Source organism: Dendrobates tinctorius, unplaced genomic scaffold, assembly GCF_039654945.1.
Source record: "Dendrobates tinctorius isolate UK_male_01 unplaced genomic scaffold, ASM3965494v1 ptg000011l, whole genome shotgun sequence".
NCBI classification, from domain to species: Eukaryota; Metazoa; Chordata; class Amphibia; order Anura; family Dendrobatidae; genus Dendrobates; species Dendrobates tinctorius.
The window spans coordinates 117097400-117115000 of NW_027361679.1; the positions used below are offsets into that span (position 1 = coordinate 117097400).

Sequence of the window (17601 nt, forward strand, 5' to 3'; positions counted from 1 at the left end):
AGGCTTCCCTTCCACTCCTCTCTCTCGTTTAAGATATCAAATGGTACCAGCCAGGGATGCTCTCTGTCACCCCTACTATTTGACTTGTGAATAGAACCACTGGCAACAATGAGAAGACAAAATCCTAACACATCAGGAATTGAGGTTAGGAGTAGAGATGAGCGAATATATTCAGATTCCATCTTATTCGGCAAGCTATAGAGCTTGCCAAATAAGCTGCATTGGGAACCTGGCTTCCTGGATTGCGCCAGCTGAACGACGCATCAGCTGCATGTGTAGCGTCATGTCACAGTACATGCATGAAGAGCCCAACACACAGGCTCTCCATGCATGTGCTGTGACACAGCCGCGAAACATGCAGCTGCAGCGCCGATCAGCTGTTCAGCCAGCGCGATCCAGGAAGCCAGGATCCCAATGCCACTTATTCAGCAAGCGCTATAGCTTGCCACATAAGATGGAATCCAAACATATTCGCTCATCTCTAGTTAGGAACAAAATATTTAAGATCTCCCTTTTTGCAGATGACGTACTTTTAACCCTAACCAAACCCCATGTTACACTGCCTAACCTTATGGAGGATATATTCTCCGTCCATATTGGCCCCTCACTCCTTTCCTCTCCTATGTATAGCACTCACGCTCTTTTCACATTGCTAAATTGCACAGATCCATTCAGTCCCACCATTCAACATAAGAGACGTTCTCACAAATCACTTAACCATCTGCTCACTCTTTCTATCCTCCTTCTCCTAGTCACAGGAGACATTGCTCCAAACCCTGGTCCCCCATGTTATCGAAAGTCAAATCCCCCAACTGCTACACTCAGAAACCCCTCTAATCTTATTAATATTCCCTGCATGCCATCTGTCTCTCAATTGCGCACTTTGGAATTCTCGCTCAGTGTGTAACAAACTCTCCTTCACTCATGACTTTTTCCTTTCTAGTTCTCTTAACCTCCTGGCTCTTACTGAAACCTGGATCCAGCAGTCAGACACTACCGCTGCTGCTGCTCTTTCATACGGGGGACTACACTTCTCTCATACCCCAAGATCAGACAATAGAGCAGGTGGAGGCGTTGGTCTGCTCCTATCATCAAAATGTACCTTTCAGGTTATCCCTCAAGAACCCTCACTTGTCTTTCCTTCTTTTGAGGTCCATGCCATCAGACTCTACACCCCCTTCTCCATGCGAGTGGCGGTGGTATATCGTCCTCCCGGCCCCTCCCATCAGCTCCTGGATCATTTTGCCACTTGGCTTCCACATTTTCTCTCCTGTGACATCCCTACCCTCATCATGGGCGATTTCAATATCCCCATTGCTCTTCCCCTCTTCCCATCTGCTACTCACCTTTTATCTCTAACCTCCTCGTTTGGCCTTTTGCAGCTTACTAATTCTCCAACGCATGAAGATGGAAACTCCCTCGACTTGGTCTTCTCTCAGCTTTGTGCAGTGGCCTTTTGCAGCTTACTAATTCTCCAACGCATGATTTTGCAAACTCCCCTCTCCCGCTCTCTGACCACAAACTTCTTTCATTCTCTATCAATAACTGCCAGGCTGCTCAGGTCACCCCCACTGTCCATATTTATAGAAACGTACAGGCCATTAACACCCAGAAACTTATGAAGAACTTGCAGTCTTCATTGGCCCCTATCTTCTCCCTTTCATGTCCTGATTCTGCATTGAAGCATTACAATGTAACACTTCAATGTGCCCTGGATGAATTTGCTCCTCCTATTCATAGAACACCACAACACAGATGGCGACAACCCTGGAACACCCTGCAAACACATTTCCTGCAGTGGTGCTCCAGGTGCGCCGAACGTCTGTGGAGAAAATCCAACCTACCCGAAGATTTCATCCATTATAAGTTTATGCTTCGAACATACAACACTGCCCTTTCACCTCTCAAAACAAACCTATTTCAACACCCTCATCACTTCACTGTCCAATAACCCTAAACATCTCTTTGACACTTTTCATTCTCTACTCAACCCAAGAGTACAGGCCCCTACCACGGAGCTTCGAGCTGACAATCTGGCCAATTACTTCAAAGAAAAAATTGACCGTTTCCGACAGGAAATTATCTCCCAGTCATCTCATACCATGCACTGTCCTCCCTCCCCCACTGCATCTAGCTCACTCTCTTTGAACCAGTCACAGAAGTAAGCAGGCTCCTTGCATCTTCCCGCCCAACCACTTGCACCAGTGACCATTTCCGTCACATCTACTCCAGACCCTTTCCCCTGCTGTCACCCCTCACCTAACTAAAATATTTAACCTCTCTCTCTCTCTCTTCTGGTATCTTTCCCTCCTCAATTAAGCATGCCATCATATATCCACTATTTAAAAAACCATCCCTTGACCAAAACTGGGCCGCTAACTATAGACCTGTTTCTAATCTTCCCTTCATCTCAAAACACCTGGAACGCCTGGTCCACTCCCGTCTTATCCGCTATCTCTCAGAAAATTCTCTTCTCGACCCTCTCCAATCCGGTTTCCGCTCTTTACATGCTACTGAAGCTGCCCTCACTAAAGTCTCTAATGATCTACTAACAACTAAATCAAATGGTCATTACTCCATGCTAATTCTCTTGGATCTCTCTGCAGCATTCGACACTGTGGATCATCAGCTCCTTCTCACTATGCTCCGTTCCATTGGCCTCAAGGACACCATTCTCTCCTGGTTCTCCTCCTATCTCTCTGACCGCTCCTTTACTGTATCTTTTGCTGGCTCCTCCTCCTCTCATCTTCCCCTTACTGTTGGGGTTCCTCAAGGATCAGTCCTAGGCCCCCTCCTCTTCTCTTTGTATACTGCCCCTATTGGTCAAACAATCAGTAGATTTGGTTTCCAGTACCATCTCTATGCTTCTCCTGACATCACGCCAGCCTTTCTAGAAAACACCGGCAATTGTCTAAGCGCTGTGTCTAACATCATGTCCTCACTATATCTGAAACTGAACCTGTCAAAGACTGAACTCCTTGTGTTTCCTCCCGCTACTAATGTACCTATACCTGCCATTGCCATTTCCGTGTGTGGTTCTACTATTACTCCCCAACAACATACCCGCTGTCTTGGGGTCATACTTGACTCTGAGCTTTCCTTTGTCCCCCACATCCGATCACTGGCTCGCTCTTGTTATCTGCATCTCAAAAACATTTCTAGAATTCGACCTTTTCTTACTTTTGATTCTGCAAAAACTCTGTTTCTCTTATTCATTCTCGTCTCGACTATTGTAACTCCCTTCTAATCGGTCTCCCTCTTACCAAACTCTCCCCCCTCCAATCTGTCTTGAATGCAGCTGCCAGGATCATATTCCTCGCCAATCGTTACACCGATGCCTCTACCTTGTGCCAGTCATTACACTGGCTACCCATCCACTCCAGAATCCAGTACAAACTTATTACCCTCACCCACAAAGCTCTTCATTGCTCTGCTCAGCACCACCCTACATCTCCTCCTTTGTTTCAGTATACCATCCTACTCACGCCCTCCGTTCTGCTGATGACCTGAGGTTAGCATCCTCAATAATCAGAACCTCCCACTCCCGTCTTCAAGACTATATATGTGCTGCGCCAATTTTTTGGAATGCACTTCCCAGGTCAATACGATTAGTCCCCAATCCCCACAATTTTAAGTGTGCCCTGAAACCGCATTTATTCAGACTGGCCTACCGCCTCAACACATTAACCTTATCTATCCCTATGTGGCACAGCCAAAAGTTTTTTTATCATAACCAGGTTCCCCGCATCATGTTCCCACATGCTTTATGCATCCATTAGCCCTCTGCATCCGTACTGTTACACACTTAACATTATGGCTGGTCCATACAATCAGGGCAACTGTTACCACCCACCTTTCGTGTCTCCCCTTTTTTCCTCATAGATTGTAAGCTTGCGAGCACGGCCCTCATTCCTCTTGGTATCTGTTATGATCTATGTGATTATTGTTATGCTGTAATGTATATTGTCTGTACAAGTCCACTCTGAAATGTAAAGTGCTGTGGAATATGTCGGAGCTATAGAAATAAAATGTATTATTATTTATTTAAAAAAGTATGGAGAACTATCGGGGTATAAACTGAATACTTCAAAAACAGCACTACCATTAAATATCCATCCTGATATATTGGATCATTTAAAGCAAAACTTTAAATTCAGATTTTTAAGTGACTTAAGGAGACTATTGGATAAATGGAAACCACTCTCGCTTTCATTAATAGGCTGTATTACTTCAATTAAAATGTCGGTCCTTCCTAAGTTACTTTACTTTTTTAAGACCTTACCGGTCAAAGTCCCCATGAGTGAACTTAAGTCCCTCCAAGCAGCCATGCTGAGGTTAATTTGGAATGATAAGCGTCACAGGATCTCCAAGCGTGTCCTTTTCTCTTATAAATCACAAGGGGGCCTTCTCAGTCCCCGACATTATTAAATACTACTGGGCCACACATTTACACAGGATTCCCTCATGGGCTGTGCTATGGGCGTACAACAAACGGACAGAAATAGAAAGTTATGGCTAGGGCCAATTCATCCAAATTCGCTATTATAGTCAACTAGGACCTCTAGAATGCTGGTGTCTTTGCTAGGTCCTAAGATGTTCACGAGGGAGATATGGCTTTCTTCTATGAAGAGGTTCAGTTTGCCTTCTCCTAATTCGCCAATGATCTCATACATATTTCAGCCCTTGTTACCAAATAGTTTGGATCATGCAATGGTTCACCTGTGCAGGATTGTTTAGGTTTGTGGATCTAGTAGACGGGGAGACGCTGGAGCACCTCATGTTTGATGCTGTCAAGTCCAAATCTGCCATCTCTAATAAAGAGTTCTTCCAGTATTTGCAGATTAAGTACTTCGCTTCCTCGCTTTATGGAGTACCAAAGATCTCTTTAATCCCTGACTTCAAGAGGATTTGCATGAAAGAGCCGACAACTAAAGGACTAATCTCAGAAATACATAAGATTCTGAGTTATCCTCAGGAAAGCCAACAACTAAAACATCCCTAGATGAGCATATGGGCGTCTATTCTCGGAAAGGGGATATCATCTCAAAATTGACACATTATTTGGGAAAAAGCTGCTAAGTCCTCCAATTGGACTCTATTAAGAAAATCATTATAAAATACTGATGTTCTGGTACCGCACACCTGACCTCCTCCACAGATTGAACCCTCTACTCTCAAATCTATGCTGGGGCTGCGGTTCTGAGGTGGGAACCCAATGCCATATTTTTTTGGTCTTGTCCAGTAATCACAGATTTTTGGGACGAAAGGAGAGTATTAATTAGGGTTCTTTAAGTCGAGGTGGGGCTTGACCAGATTATAGAATTGTTAAACGTTTACCTCAAGGGGATGGGAAAAAACTAAGCCAAGCTATTATCCTTACAGAGGCCAGATGTTTGATTGCCCTTCACTGGAAGCAGAACTCATCTCCTTTCCACCAGCAGTTATTGTATAGAATAAATGACATTCGTAGGATTGAATATATGACGTCTCTTTTGGGAGCGAGAGTGGATGGATTTGACTGTGTCTGGGCCCCGTGGGATTACTACTGGGCTCAGAGAAATGGTTGGGCTTTTCATGATCACTTAGTACCTTTTGGAGCCCGTATCCCTCCCTTTCCCTACCTCTTCTGTGAGTTATTACTGTCATTTTGCCTGTCTTTGTGAGGTGCATTTATACAATATCCAAGATTACTTTCTTATTTAATTTTCCTGCATATTGTTGGATGATTTTAGCTTGTGTTTGATTTGGGTATATAAGTACCTAGATTGGCTTGGGAAAATTTGTAGTCAATGCTTCATTTTCCAACTGGGTGTTCTACAGTATTAATAGAGGGATTATTTCCCTATATTACGGTATATCTCACATTCTGTCGTTGTAACCTTTCTAATCTCTCTTTTAATGTTTTATATGAGGATTTTGAATGTAGTTGTTTGTGGGAACTTGTGTCCTTTTGTCAAAAATTTGTAAAAAACTTTAAGGCTATGGGCCCACGTAGCGTTTTAAAACGCACAGTGAAAACCGGACTCCTTCCCAGAAATCGCGCGTTTTTTTCCCGCGCGATTTCACCGCGATTTTCTCAAGCACTTTCCAAGCGATTTGAAGCATCGCTTGGAAAGTGATTGACAGGTTGGTCACACTCGTCAAACATAGTGTTTGCCAAGTGTGACCAGGTTTTTACTATTGAGGCCACCTATGCGGCATCAATAGTAAAAGATAGAATGTTAAAAATGATTAAAAAATAAATAAAAAATCGGGGTATATTTACCTTCCGGCGTCCCGCGCTGCCATCCCGTGCCTCAGCGTTCCCAGTAATGCCTTGCGAGACCTGTGATGACGTTGGTCTCGCGTTACTATAGTGATCTCGTGAGATTACGTCATCACAGGACCTTGCCGCAAGGCATTACTGGGAACGCTTAGGCCGGGATGGCAGCGCGGGACTTCAGAAGGTAAATATACCCCGATTTTTTATTTTTTTTTTACAGGGGTATGGTACCCAGGGCCTGGAGGACAGTCTCCTCTCCTCCACGCCGTGGGTACCAACCGCACATGGGACGCTTAACTTCCCGCATGGTGGGCATAGCCACATGCGGGAAGTAAGCGATTCTCATGCATTCCTATGGGTGCGGAATCGCGGCAATTCTTTGCGATTCCGCACAAAAGAATGATCATGCTGCGATTTTTTCCGCGATGCGATTCCGCCGCGGAAAAAAGCGCAGCATTAGCACAGCATGTGCAGAATGCTATAGGAATGCATGGGGGGCGTTCTGTACACGATTTTTTTAAAATGTTTTTGCAGTGTTTTCGTGCCGAAAATCGCTTAAAAATCGCATCGTGGGCACATAGCCTAATAAAAATTTACAGTAAAAAAAGTTGCATATGATAATATTTAAACAAACTTTTGAAGATTATTTTAAATTCCCTTTTGAAAGACAAAGTCGTCACATTTTGGTACAAATTTTTATTTAATTCGGAAGAGAACATTAAGCCATTTCTCTAGTAGAGAGTACAGGAGTAGGAATGTAAGTCAACTCCAGTCATCCAAAAACATTAATGCTCCAAATGACCTATATCTGACCCATATAAGTTTCATAATTATAAGTCTAGGGTTCATTACATCTCCCAGAAATTACATCATCCTCTTGGAAGAATCTCAAGCTACTTTATTAACAAGCTGATGGCACAGGGCAGGTCACGTTGGTTAGTCCTTTGCTCTGAAAGAATGCATCTTGCTTTGGGTCACGACCAAGGAAATTGCGCAGCATCTCACTAGCATCTAGAGATCCTCCCGGCTTCAAGATGCAGTTTCTGTAGTCAGAACCCACCTAAAAGGAATTTAAAAAAAATAAGGCATGAACCTTTAAATTACTATTCAAACAGAACATGCACAGAATATTGTGAATATGACTTAGGCCAAGCTCGCAAAACAAAAAAAAGTGTAAATTCTCAATTGTACTCATCCATGTCATCGATGGGTGCATGTGTCTTGTGCCATTCGGCATGCTCTAATCCGTGAACCTGATAATATAGTTGAATGCTGTGATTTTCCTCTGGCCTATTATTCTACATTACTTTTTTTTTTTTTTATAACAGAACTGAACAAAGGACTTCATACTCTTAGTTGTAAAGAATAAGGTAATTCAGTTATCGGTATAGGAAAGGTTATTTCCAGTGACAGCAGCCTACCATTGAGAGTTCTAATAATTTAGCATTGACTGAATTATACGATTCAAAAATGTACTGGATATATACTTTTCTACCCAAGGAAAATAGAATCTCTTCACAAAGAATATAGCAGATTATTCAATTACTGTATTTTCCGGCGTATAAGACGACTTTTTAACCCCTGAAAATCTGCTTAAAAGTCGGGGGTTGTCTTATACGCCGAGTGCATATGGGGGGAGTGGTCCCGATGAACAAGGGAGGGGGGTAAATGGTGTTATCATCCCCCTTTTACCTCATTGGTGGCAGCGGTGCGGCGGCTCCTCTTTGTCCAGCGTGGGGGCGCTGTGCTGTGGGGCGGCTGCGGCGGCTCTCTGTCCAGCGTCGGGGCTCCTCCGGCATTTCCCCAAAGCCCGGAGGCCCAGGCAGCTCCATTGCTTCAATGTGGTGGCCTCCGGAAAAATGGCCACCGGAGCCAGAGCGAGCTCAGATTCAGATCTTGTCCCGAAATCTCGGGAGACGAGATCTGAATCTGAGCGTACATGGGCTCCGGCGGCCATTTTCAGGGAGGCCACTACATCGCAGCAATGGAGCTGCCTTGGCCTCCGGGCATTGGGGAAATACCGGAGGAGCCCTGACGCTGGACAGAATGCCTCCGCAGCCGCACCCAGCACAGCGCCCCCACACTGGACAAAGAGGAGCCGCCGCCGAACCCCAGCACAGAGACCCACAGACAGCACCGCTGCCACCAATGAGGTAAAAGGGAGATAACTCCACGTACACCCTCCCTTTGTCATCGGGACCACTCCCCTGCACCCGTCATATAAGATGACACATGGCATAAGAAGACCCCCGACTTTTAAGAAAATTTTCTATTTTAGCTGGAAAAGTTGGGGGGGGGTCGTCTTCTACGCCGGAAAATACACTACTTATTCTACACCTGACTACACACAGGAAAAACTAACACCACTAAATAACCTCAATTAGTGTCAGGTTATGCAGAATTAAAAATTAACTTCTATTATGTATGCTTAAAATTGAGTGGTATAGATAAAAAAAACGACAAAAGGCGGGAATAAACCTACAATATTATATAAAAGGGGCTACTAGTGTAGAGGCTTCCACAAGTCAGATTACAAAGAGGTATTTTCAATAGCCAATTGTGAGGTAGCGCTGTTATTCAAGGTTGGGGGACACTCGCTTGGCAGCCACACAATCAGATCCAGCTCGGGTTTTCATAAGCCATAACAGTCCATGAGGTTTATTTGCCATCATAAACCACAGCAGCAATATACAACAGCGCAGCTTCCATTATATAGCTTCACATGACAGCATAGCGTCCATTATACAGGCTATTTAGCCCCAGGGTTATCTCACCCACATCAGGGTTCCCATATGGCTGTTTCTCCAGGCTGCAGACATCCACTCACTCCTCAGGGACTCTCAGACACTGGCCGCCATTACCCACACAGCCGCTCCACAGGCTTAGTGAGGAGATCCTTCTCCTCACGGGACCTTCCAAACTGGACCAACCTGGTCCCAGCATTCACCCCTTGTGACCTATCCTGGCTATGTTATATGGTCCGTAGCCACGCCCACTGGGTCACATGGCTATGACCTCATCACAGGTCCTTCACCTACTCACATAGCCTTTTACTATAGGTGTTATCAGACACACCCCTGGGTGGGTTTGTGGGCAGCTAGAACCCACCCATCTCTCCAGCTGCCTGAAGGCTTCTCCCTAACACATAGGCACGACAGATCAGCTCTGCTGATCAGCACATAACCAAGCCTTCATCTCAAAGCCACCCACTTTGAGACACACCACGGCCACTCCGTATTCTGCCACTCATCCTCTCTCTTGGGACATCCACACAGCGCCCCCTAGTGGACACAGTGGTCATTACACCACACAATCAATAATAGGTGCTATAAATAACCTGCAGGATACCCCAAGGTATACCTGGTACACCCTTGCCTTGTTGCGGAGGTTGGCACCCTAGATAAGCAACTGGCACCCCCGCTCAAAGGCTAGCCCTGGTGTGCCCTACATGTCTATCAAAAACGGAATACACCTAAAAAAAAAAGACATGCAACAGACAAGTACCATAAATAGTGCATGGGACCATTAACAATGATAATAAACAACACTTAGTAGTATAGTAGAGTAATATTCAGTTAATGATTGTATTTTCAGCAATACTTGAACCATTGTTAAGACTTCGTAGCTGAAACGTGTATCTTGTTCTCATGATGGGAGTATCCTCCATTTTTTTAATGCAGAAATAAATGTGAAGTTTTAATACCACAACTTGTGGCATCGCTGGAGGATTTCAGTTTTTTCCTCTGGGAATTTTTCTATAGGTATAGTGATAATTTTGACTCCATGTGTATTTTCCAGAAACAGGCAGCAGTGGATGTTGCTGAGTGAAAATTGCAAACTGCCGTTGTAGTGACCAGTACAACGTACTGTGCGCAGCCGTGCTTCTTGAGACCTGCATCCTATACATTAAGAGAGCTCTCATCGCTACAGAAATGCCAAACGTGGACGCTAAAAGTGGTTTAAGCACACTGGGGCTCAGAAGGGAGGGGGGATTTGTATTTGTCTGCAGAATTCGCTGGATTTCTTTTGGGAGCTATAGCGCTTTTCCAGACACCTTGTACTATAAGTAACGTTGAAGCCCCTATATTTCCACTGACAGACCTGAGTGGGAACTTGCCATTTTGTGCATTGAGTTGAAGCTTTTATTGGGAACATTTTACATATCATTTAAATCGAATTGTTCTTGTTCTCTACGTTGTATTCAGACCCCTTTAAATTTTTCACCATTTCATTGCAGCCATTTGGTAAATTCAAAAAAGTTAATTTTTTTCTCATTAATGTACACTCTGCACCTCATCTTCACTGAAAAAAAAACAAATGTAGAAATTTTTGCAAATTTATTAAAAAAGAAAAACTGAAATATCACAGTCATAAGTATTCAGACCCTTTGCTCAGACACTCATATTTAAGTCCCATGATGTCCATTTCCTTGTGATCCTCCTTGAGATGTTCTACTCCTTCATTGTAGCCCAGCTGTGTTTAATTAAACTGATAGGACTTGATTTGTGAAGGCACACACCTGTCTATATAAGACCTCACAGCTCACAGTGTCAGACCAAATGAGAATCATGAGGTCAAAGGAACAGACCAAGGAGCTCAGAGACAGAATTGTGGCAAGGCACACACATGGCCAAGGTTACAAACGAATTTCTGCAGTACTCAAGGTTTCTAAGAGCACAGAAACCTCCATAATCTTTAAATGGAAGATGTTTGGGACCACCAAAAGTCTTCCTAGACCTGGCCGTCCAGCCAAACTGAGCAATCATGGGAGAAGTGCCTTGGTGAGAGAGGTAAAGAAGAACCCCAAGATCACTGTGGCTGAGCTCCACAGATGCAGAAGGGAGATGGGAGAGTTCCACAAAGTCAGTTATCACTACAGCCCTCCGCTAGTCGGGCCTTTATGGCAGAGTGGCCTGACGGAAGCCTCTCCTCAGTGCAAGACATATCAAAGCCCACATAGAGTTTGCTTAAAAATTAAAAAAAAAAAAACACATGAAGGACTCCCAGACTATGAGAAATAAGATTCTTTGGTCTGATGAAACGAAGACAGAACTTTTTCGTGATAATTCTAAGTGGTATGTGTGGCGAAAACCAGGCCCTGCTCATCACCTGCCATACAATCCCAACAGTGAAACATGGTGGTGGTGGCAGCATCATGCTATGGGGGTGATTTTCAGCTGCCTCTCATATGGAGCCCAGTATAAAGAAGGACCTGGTGCGTCACCTAATCCATTCCTTCTTCAGCAGTGTTCTTGACCAGTGGCTGCAGATAGTCCTGCTTTGGTCAGTGTTAAAGGCATTCCTGACTGTACTGAGTTTATTGATTTTTTCAGATGCCATGTGTGCTGGATTCTCTGTTGAAATCGTGTACAACACTGCCACCTGCTGGTGTTTAACAGCAACACAGCCTATGTATTAGACTTCATATACTCATTGTGAGCTAAGGCATAATTCACACATCAGAATTTGGTCAGCATCTGTATACCAGGAGTGGAACTTACAGAAAGAAAGTAAAATTGGAAGACTGACACCTGTTCTGTGTTTTGGCGTACAAATTCTGATAAATACTTGTGTGAAAATTAAGGTTGTTTCCTGATTGACATTTTACAGCTGTTAATATATTTTAGAAGTTGGTCTCTGCTTTTATCAGTTCATTCTGGGGGACCGCAAACATTGCTATGGCAAATACAAAGGAAAAAACTGAGTTGACATACTCCCAATTTGACCAGCTTTGTACATTAGATATTGATTCTAAGGCCATGTCCACAAGTTCAGCATCTGGTCAGTATATTACATCAGTGTTTGTAAGCCAAAACCAGGAGTGGAACAATCAGAGGAAAAGTATAATAGAAACCCGTCACCACTTCTGTATTATCACCCACTCCTGGTTTTGGCTTACAAACACTGATGAGAAATACTTACCAAATACTGATAGTGTGAACATGACCTAATGATGGGAATTCCCCGCAACAAATGACTATTGCTGCGGCTAACCCCTCCACTTCAGCCAGAGTACTGATGCACATTAGAGCTGCTGCGACTAAAAAACGGGAGCAACACTCCAGGAGCCCGGATGCTTTACAAGGTTCCACACCAGATCTCACTCTGCCTGCGCACTATGAATTCTTAACTTCTCAGTCGCATTCTCCTCCAAGATCCTCTTGCTCCTTTACAAACATTGACCAGAAATTTGCCCAGATTCTGTCAGTCAGGAACCATGGTCATGTGGATAGTAACTAAAGTGGACAAACTCAGGCAGAACTTTGTGGTTCTGAAACAGGACTTGCAGAAAATTAGAGAACACACAGAGGTGGAACATAAAAAAACCCCAAACACTGTATATATGGTGTTAGTGCAAAAAAACCCCCAAACTCTGCATATATGGTGTTAGTGCAAAAAAAACCCCAAACACTGTATATATGGTGTTAGTGCAAAACCCCCCCCAAACACTGTATATATGGTGTTAGTGCAAAAAAAACCCCAAACTCTGCATATATGGTGTTAGTGCAAAAAAAACCCCCAAACACTGTATATATGGTGTTAGTGCAAACCCCCCCCCCAAACACTGTATATATGGTTAGTGCAAAAAAAAACCCCAAACTCTGCATATATGGTGTTAGTGCAAAAAAAACCCCCAAACACTGTATATATGGTGTTAGTGCAAAAAAAAACCAAACTCTGCATATATGGTGTTAGTGCAAAAAAACCCCCCAAACACTGTATATATGGTGTTAGTGCAAAAACCCCCCCCCAAACACTGTATATATGGTTAGTGCAAAAAAACCCCAAACTCTGCATATATGGTGTTAGTGCAAAAAAAACCCCAAACTCTGCATATATGGTGTTAGTGCAAACCCCCCCCAAACACTGTATATATGGTGTTAGTGCAAACCCCCCCCCCCAAACACTGTATATATGGTGTTAGTGCAAAAAAAACCCCAAACACTGTATATATGGTGTTAGTGCAAACCCCCCCCCAAACACTGTATATATGGTGTTAGTGCAAACCCCCCCCCCAAACACTGTATATATGGTGTTAGTGCAAAAAAAAACCCAAACTCTGCATATATGGTGTTAGTGCAAAAAAACCCCCAAACACTGTATATATGGTGTTAGTGCAAAAAAAAACCCCAAACTCTGCATATATGGTGTTAGCGCAAAAAAAAACAACCCAAACTCTGCATATATGGTGTTAGTGCAAAAAAAAAAACCCCAAACACTGTATATGGTGTTAGTGCAAAAAAAACCCCCCAAACACTGTATATATGGTACTAGTGCAAAAAAACCCCCAAACACTGTATATGGTGTTAGTGCAAAAAAACCCCCCCAAACACTGTATATATGGTGTTAGTGCAAAAAAAACCCCAAACACTGTATATATGGTGTTAGTGCAAACCCCCCCCCCCCAAACACTGTATATATGGTGTTAGTGCAAAAAAAAACCCAAACTCTGCATATATGGTGTTAGTGCAAAAAAAAAACCCCAAACACTGTATATATGGTGTTAGTGCAAAAAAAACCCAAACTCTGCATATATGGTGTTAGTGCAAAAAAAACCCCAAACACTGTATATATGGTGTTAGTGCAAAACCCACCCCCCCCAAACACTGTATATATGGTGTTAGTGCAAAAAAAAACCCCAAACTCTGCATATATGGTGTTAGTGCAAAAAAAACCCCAAACACTGTATATATGGTGTTAGTGCAAAACCCCCCCCCCCAAACACTGTATATATGGTGTTAGTGCAAAAAAAAACCCCAAACTCTGCATATATGGTGTTAGTGCAAAAAAAAACCCCAAACACTGTATATATGGTGTTAGTTAAAGTTGATTTTAATGATTGATTTAATCTTGCAAAAATAATAATTTCCACAATTGGATGTGTTTAAATAAAATTGTTCCTGTGCTGAGATAATCTTATACATGTGCCTCTGCTGTACTGTGTAATGGCTGTGTCTGACCATGCGGAGCAAAGCTCGTGGGCAGGGGAGGACGCAAGAGAATATACAGACATTACAGCATGGGGTCACAGCTGATTCTGTGGGGTAAAGCAGGTCACTGCCTGTTTGTAAATAATGTTTTAGCTCAAAGAATTCTTTGCGATTCCCATGTTGTAATTTATGCCCATGTTTTCCGCCCTGCCCAGGAGCTGTGGTATGACCAGACTTTGTCCCTGTACGGTCAGACATGGCCATTACACAGCACACAGCAGGGGCACATGTATAAGATTATCTCAGCACAGGAACAATTTTATTTTTAACACGTCCAACTGTGAAAATTACTATTATTCCAAGATCTATCGATTAAAATGAAATTTTAGGGAAAACCCCTTTAAGTCATACTTTCTATTAAACACACAATATTCTGTGATATCCCCGAGTCTTACCATTCGGTTCATAATTCCTTCTTGTTTAAACCGCGTGTAAAACATGTCCATTGAAAAGACCTCGCTCCACAGATATCCGTAATACTGGGCATCATATCCTCCAGCAAGATGACCAAAGGTAGCAGGCATATTTGTCCCTGAAATACAATGGTTGTTTTAGGTATGTATCATATTATTCCCTTAACCCCTTAGCGACAGAGCCAGTTTGCAGCTTAATGACCAGGCCAATTTTTACAATTCTGACCACTGTCCCTTTATGAGGTTATAACTCTGGAACGCTTTAATGGATCCCGCTGATTCTAAGATTGTTTTTTCGTGACATATTGTACTTCATGTTAGTGGTAAAATTTCTTCGATAAGTCTTGTGTTTATTTATGAAAAAAAAACGGAAATATGGCGAAAATTTTGAAAATTCTGCAATTTTAAAACTTTAAATTTTTATGCCCTCAAATCAGAGAGATGTGTCACACAAATTTCTTAATAAATAACATTTCCCACATGTCTACTTTACATCAGCACAATTTTGGAAGCAAAATTTTTTTTTGTTAGGAAGTTATAAGGGTTAAAAGTTGACCAGCGATTTCTCATTTTTACAACAAAATTTACAAAACCATAGGGACCACATCATATTTAAAGTCATTTTGAGGGGTGTACATGACAGAAAATACCAAAAAGTGGCACCATTCTAAACACTAGACCCCTCAAGGTGCTCAAAACCACACTCAAGAAGTTTATTAACCCTTTAAGTGCTTCACAGGAACTAAAGCAATGTGGAAGGAAAAAATTAACATTTAACTTTTTTTTGCAAAAAATTTAATTCAGAACCAATTTTTTTATTTTCACAAGTGTTAAAAGAGAAAATCAACCACAAAATTTGTTGTACAATTTCTCCTGAATACGTCGATACCCTATATGTGGGGGTAAACCACTTTTTCAGCAAACGGCAGAGCTCGCAAGGGATGGAGCGCCGTTTGACTTTTTCAACGCAGAATTGGCTGGAATTGAGATCGGATGCCATGTTGCGTTCGGAGAGCCCCTGATGTGCCTAAACAGTGGAAAACTCCAACAAGTGACCCCATTTTGGAAACTAGACCCATTAAGGAACTTATCTAGATGTGTGGTGAGCACTTTGAACCCCCAAGGGCTTCACAGAAGTTTATAACGTAGAGCCGTGAAAATAAGAAATCTATTTTTTTCCACAAAAATGATCTTTTCGCCCCCAAATTTTTATTTTTTACAAGGGTAACAGGAGAAATCATACCCGCACAGTTGTTATGCGATTTGTCCTGAGTACGCCGATACCCCATATGTTGGGGGGAACCACTGTTTGGGCGCATGGGAGAGCTCGGAAGGGAAGGAGTGCCATTTTGGAATGCAGACTTTGATGGAATGGTCTGCGGGCATCATGTTGCGCTTGCAGAGCCCCTGATGGGCCTAAACAGTGGAAACCCCCCACAAGTGACCCCATTTTGGAAATTAGACCCCCTAAGGAACTTATCTAGATGTGTGGTGAGCACTTTGAACCCCCAAGAACTTCACAAAAGTTTATAAACGCAGAGCCGTGAAAATAAAGAGTCTTTTTTTATTTCCACAAAAGTGATTTTTTAGACCCAAATTTTTAGACCCCCAAAGTTGGCAAATAGTGGAAACCCCTCAATTCTTGCTCCAACCCTAACCCCAACACACCCCTAACCCTAATTCTAACCCCAATTCTAGTTCGCCCTAACCCTAATTCTAACCCTAGCGTTGACCCGAGCCCTAACCCTAGCCCAACCCTAGCCCTAGCACAACCCTAACCCTAACCCTAGCCCAACCCTAACCCTAGCCCAACCCTAACCCTAGCCCAACCCTAACCCTAGCCCAACCCTAACCCTAGCCCAACCCTAACCCTAGCCCAACCCTAACCCTAGCCCAACCCTAACCCTAGCCCAACCCTAACCCTAGCCCAACCCTAACCCTAGCCCAACCCTAACCCTAGCCCAACCCTAACCCTAGCCCAACCCTAACCCTAGCCCAACCCTAACCCTAGCCCAACCCTAACCCTAACCCTAGCCCAACCCTAACCCTAATGGAAAACTGAAAAAAAAATATTTTCTTTATTTCATTATATTGGCCTATATAAGGGAGTGATAAACAGGGGGGGGTTATGTACTATTTTTTTTATTTTGATCACTATGATCGTTTATCATAGTGATCAAAATAATGATTGGAATCTGCCAGCCATTTTCAAGATGGCGGCGCCCATCGGAGGATGCCGGCGGGACGTGGGACCACCAGGAGGGGACGGAGGGCCACGGAGAGGTACCGGGGGGGGGGGGGATCGGGGACCCTATTTCTCTCTCCTCTGATGTGCGATCACATCAGAGGAGAGAGAAATTAAATGTAAAATCGCGGCTTTTTTTTTTTTTGCGGTCGCCGTTATAGGGTTAATAACGGCGATCGCAAAAGCGGGGGTCGGTAAAAACTGACCTATTCATGTTCTCTGGGGTCTCGGCTACCCCTGGCAGCCGAGACCCCGGAGAAAATCCGACACTGGGGGGCGCTATTCACTTAAATCACAGCGCCGTGAATTAACGGCGCTGTGGTTTTAGTACTCTTAATTACCGCCGTTAAAAGGCGTATCGGCTGTCGTTAAGGGGTTAAAGGAGTTGTCCCACTAACAGGGTTCATTTTATTTAATAAAACTTAGACTACAATTAAGTTCCACAATTGCATGGAAAAAAATAATGTTCCTGTGCTGAGATAATCTTATAAATGCGCCCCTGCTGTGTACTGTGTAATGGCTGTGTCTGACAGTGTAGGGATATGGTCTGATCACACCACAGGTACTGGGCAGGAGAGGAGGCAAAAGGGGCTACAGACACTACAGCAGGGGGTCACAGCTGATGTTTCTCAATGTCAATTTTTAAACAAGCAGGGAAATGTTATATGTCACAAATAGAATCAGCTGTGA

The 17601-nt window shown here is 43.3% G+C and overlaps 1 protein-coding gene across 3 annotated transcripts in view; it reads right to left on the minus strand.

Moving 5' to 3' along the window:
* Positions 1-6943: 6943 nt before the first annotated feature.
* THOP1 (thimet oligopeptidase 1) overlaps positions 6944-17601 on the minus strand; it is a 94457-nt gene continuing 83799 nt past the window's right edge. For all 3 annotated transcript variants that reach the window (XM_073546748.1, XM_073546742.1, XM_073546756.1), the window contains exons 12-13: positions 14649-14785; positions 6944-7322 (exon numbers count right to left, since the gene is read on the minus strand). In XM_073546748.1, the coding sequence (XP_073402849.1) occupies positions 7164-7322; positions 14649-14785 (296 nt within the window). In that variant the 3' untranslated portion in view covers positions 6944-7163. The remainder of the gene's footprint in view (positions 7323-14648; positions 14786-17601) is intronic.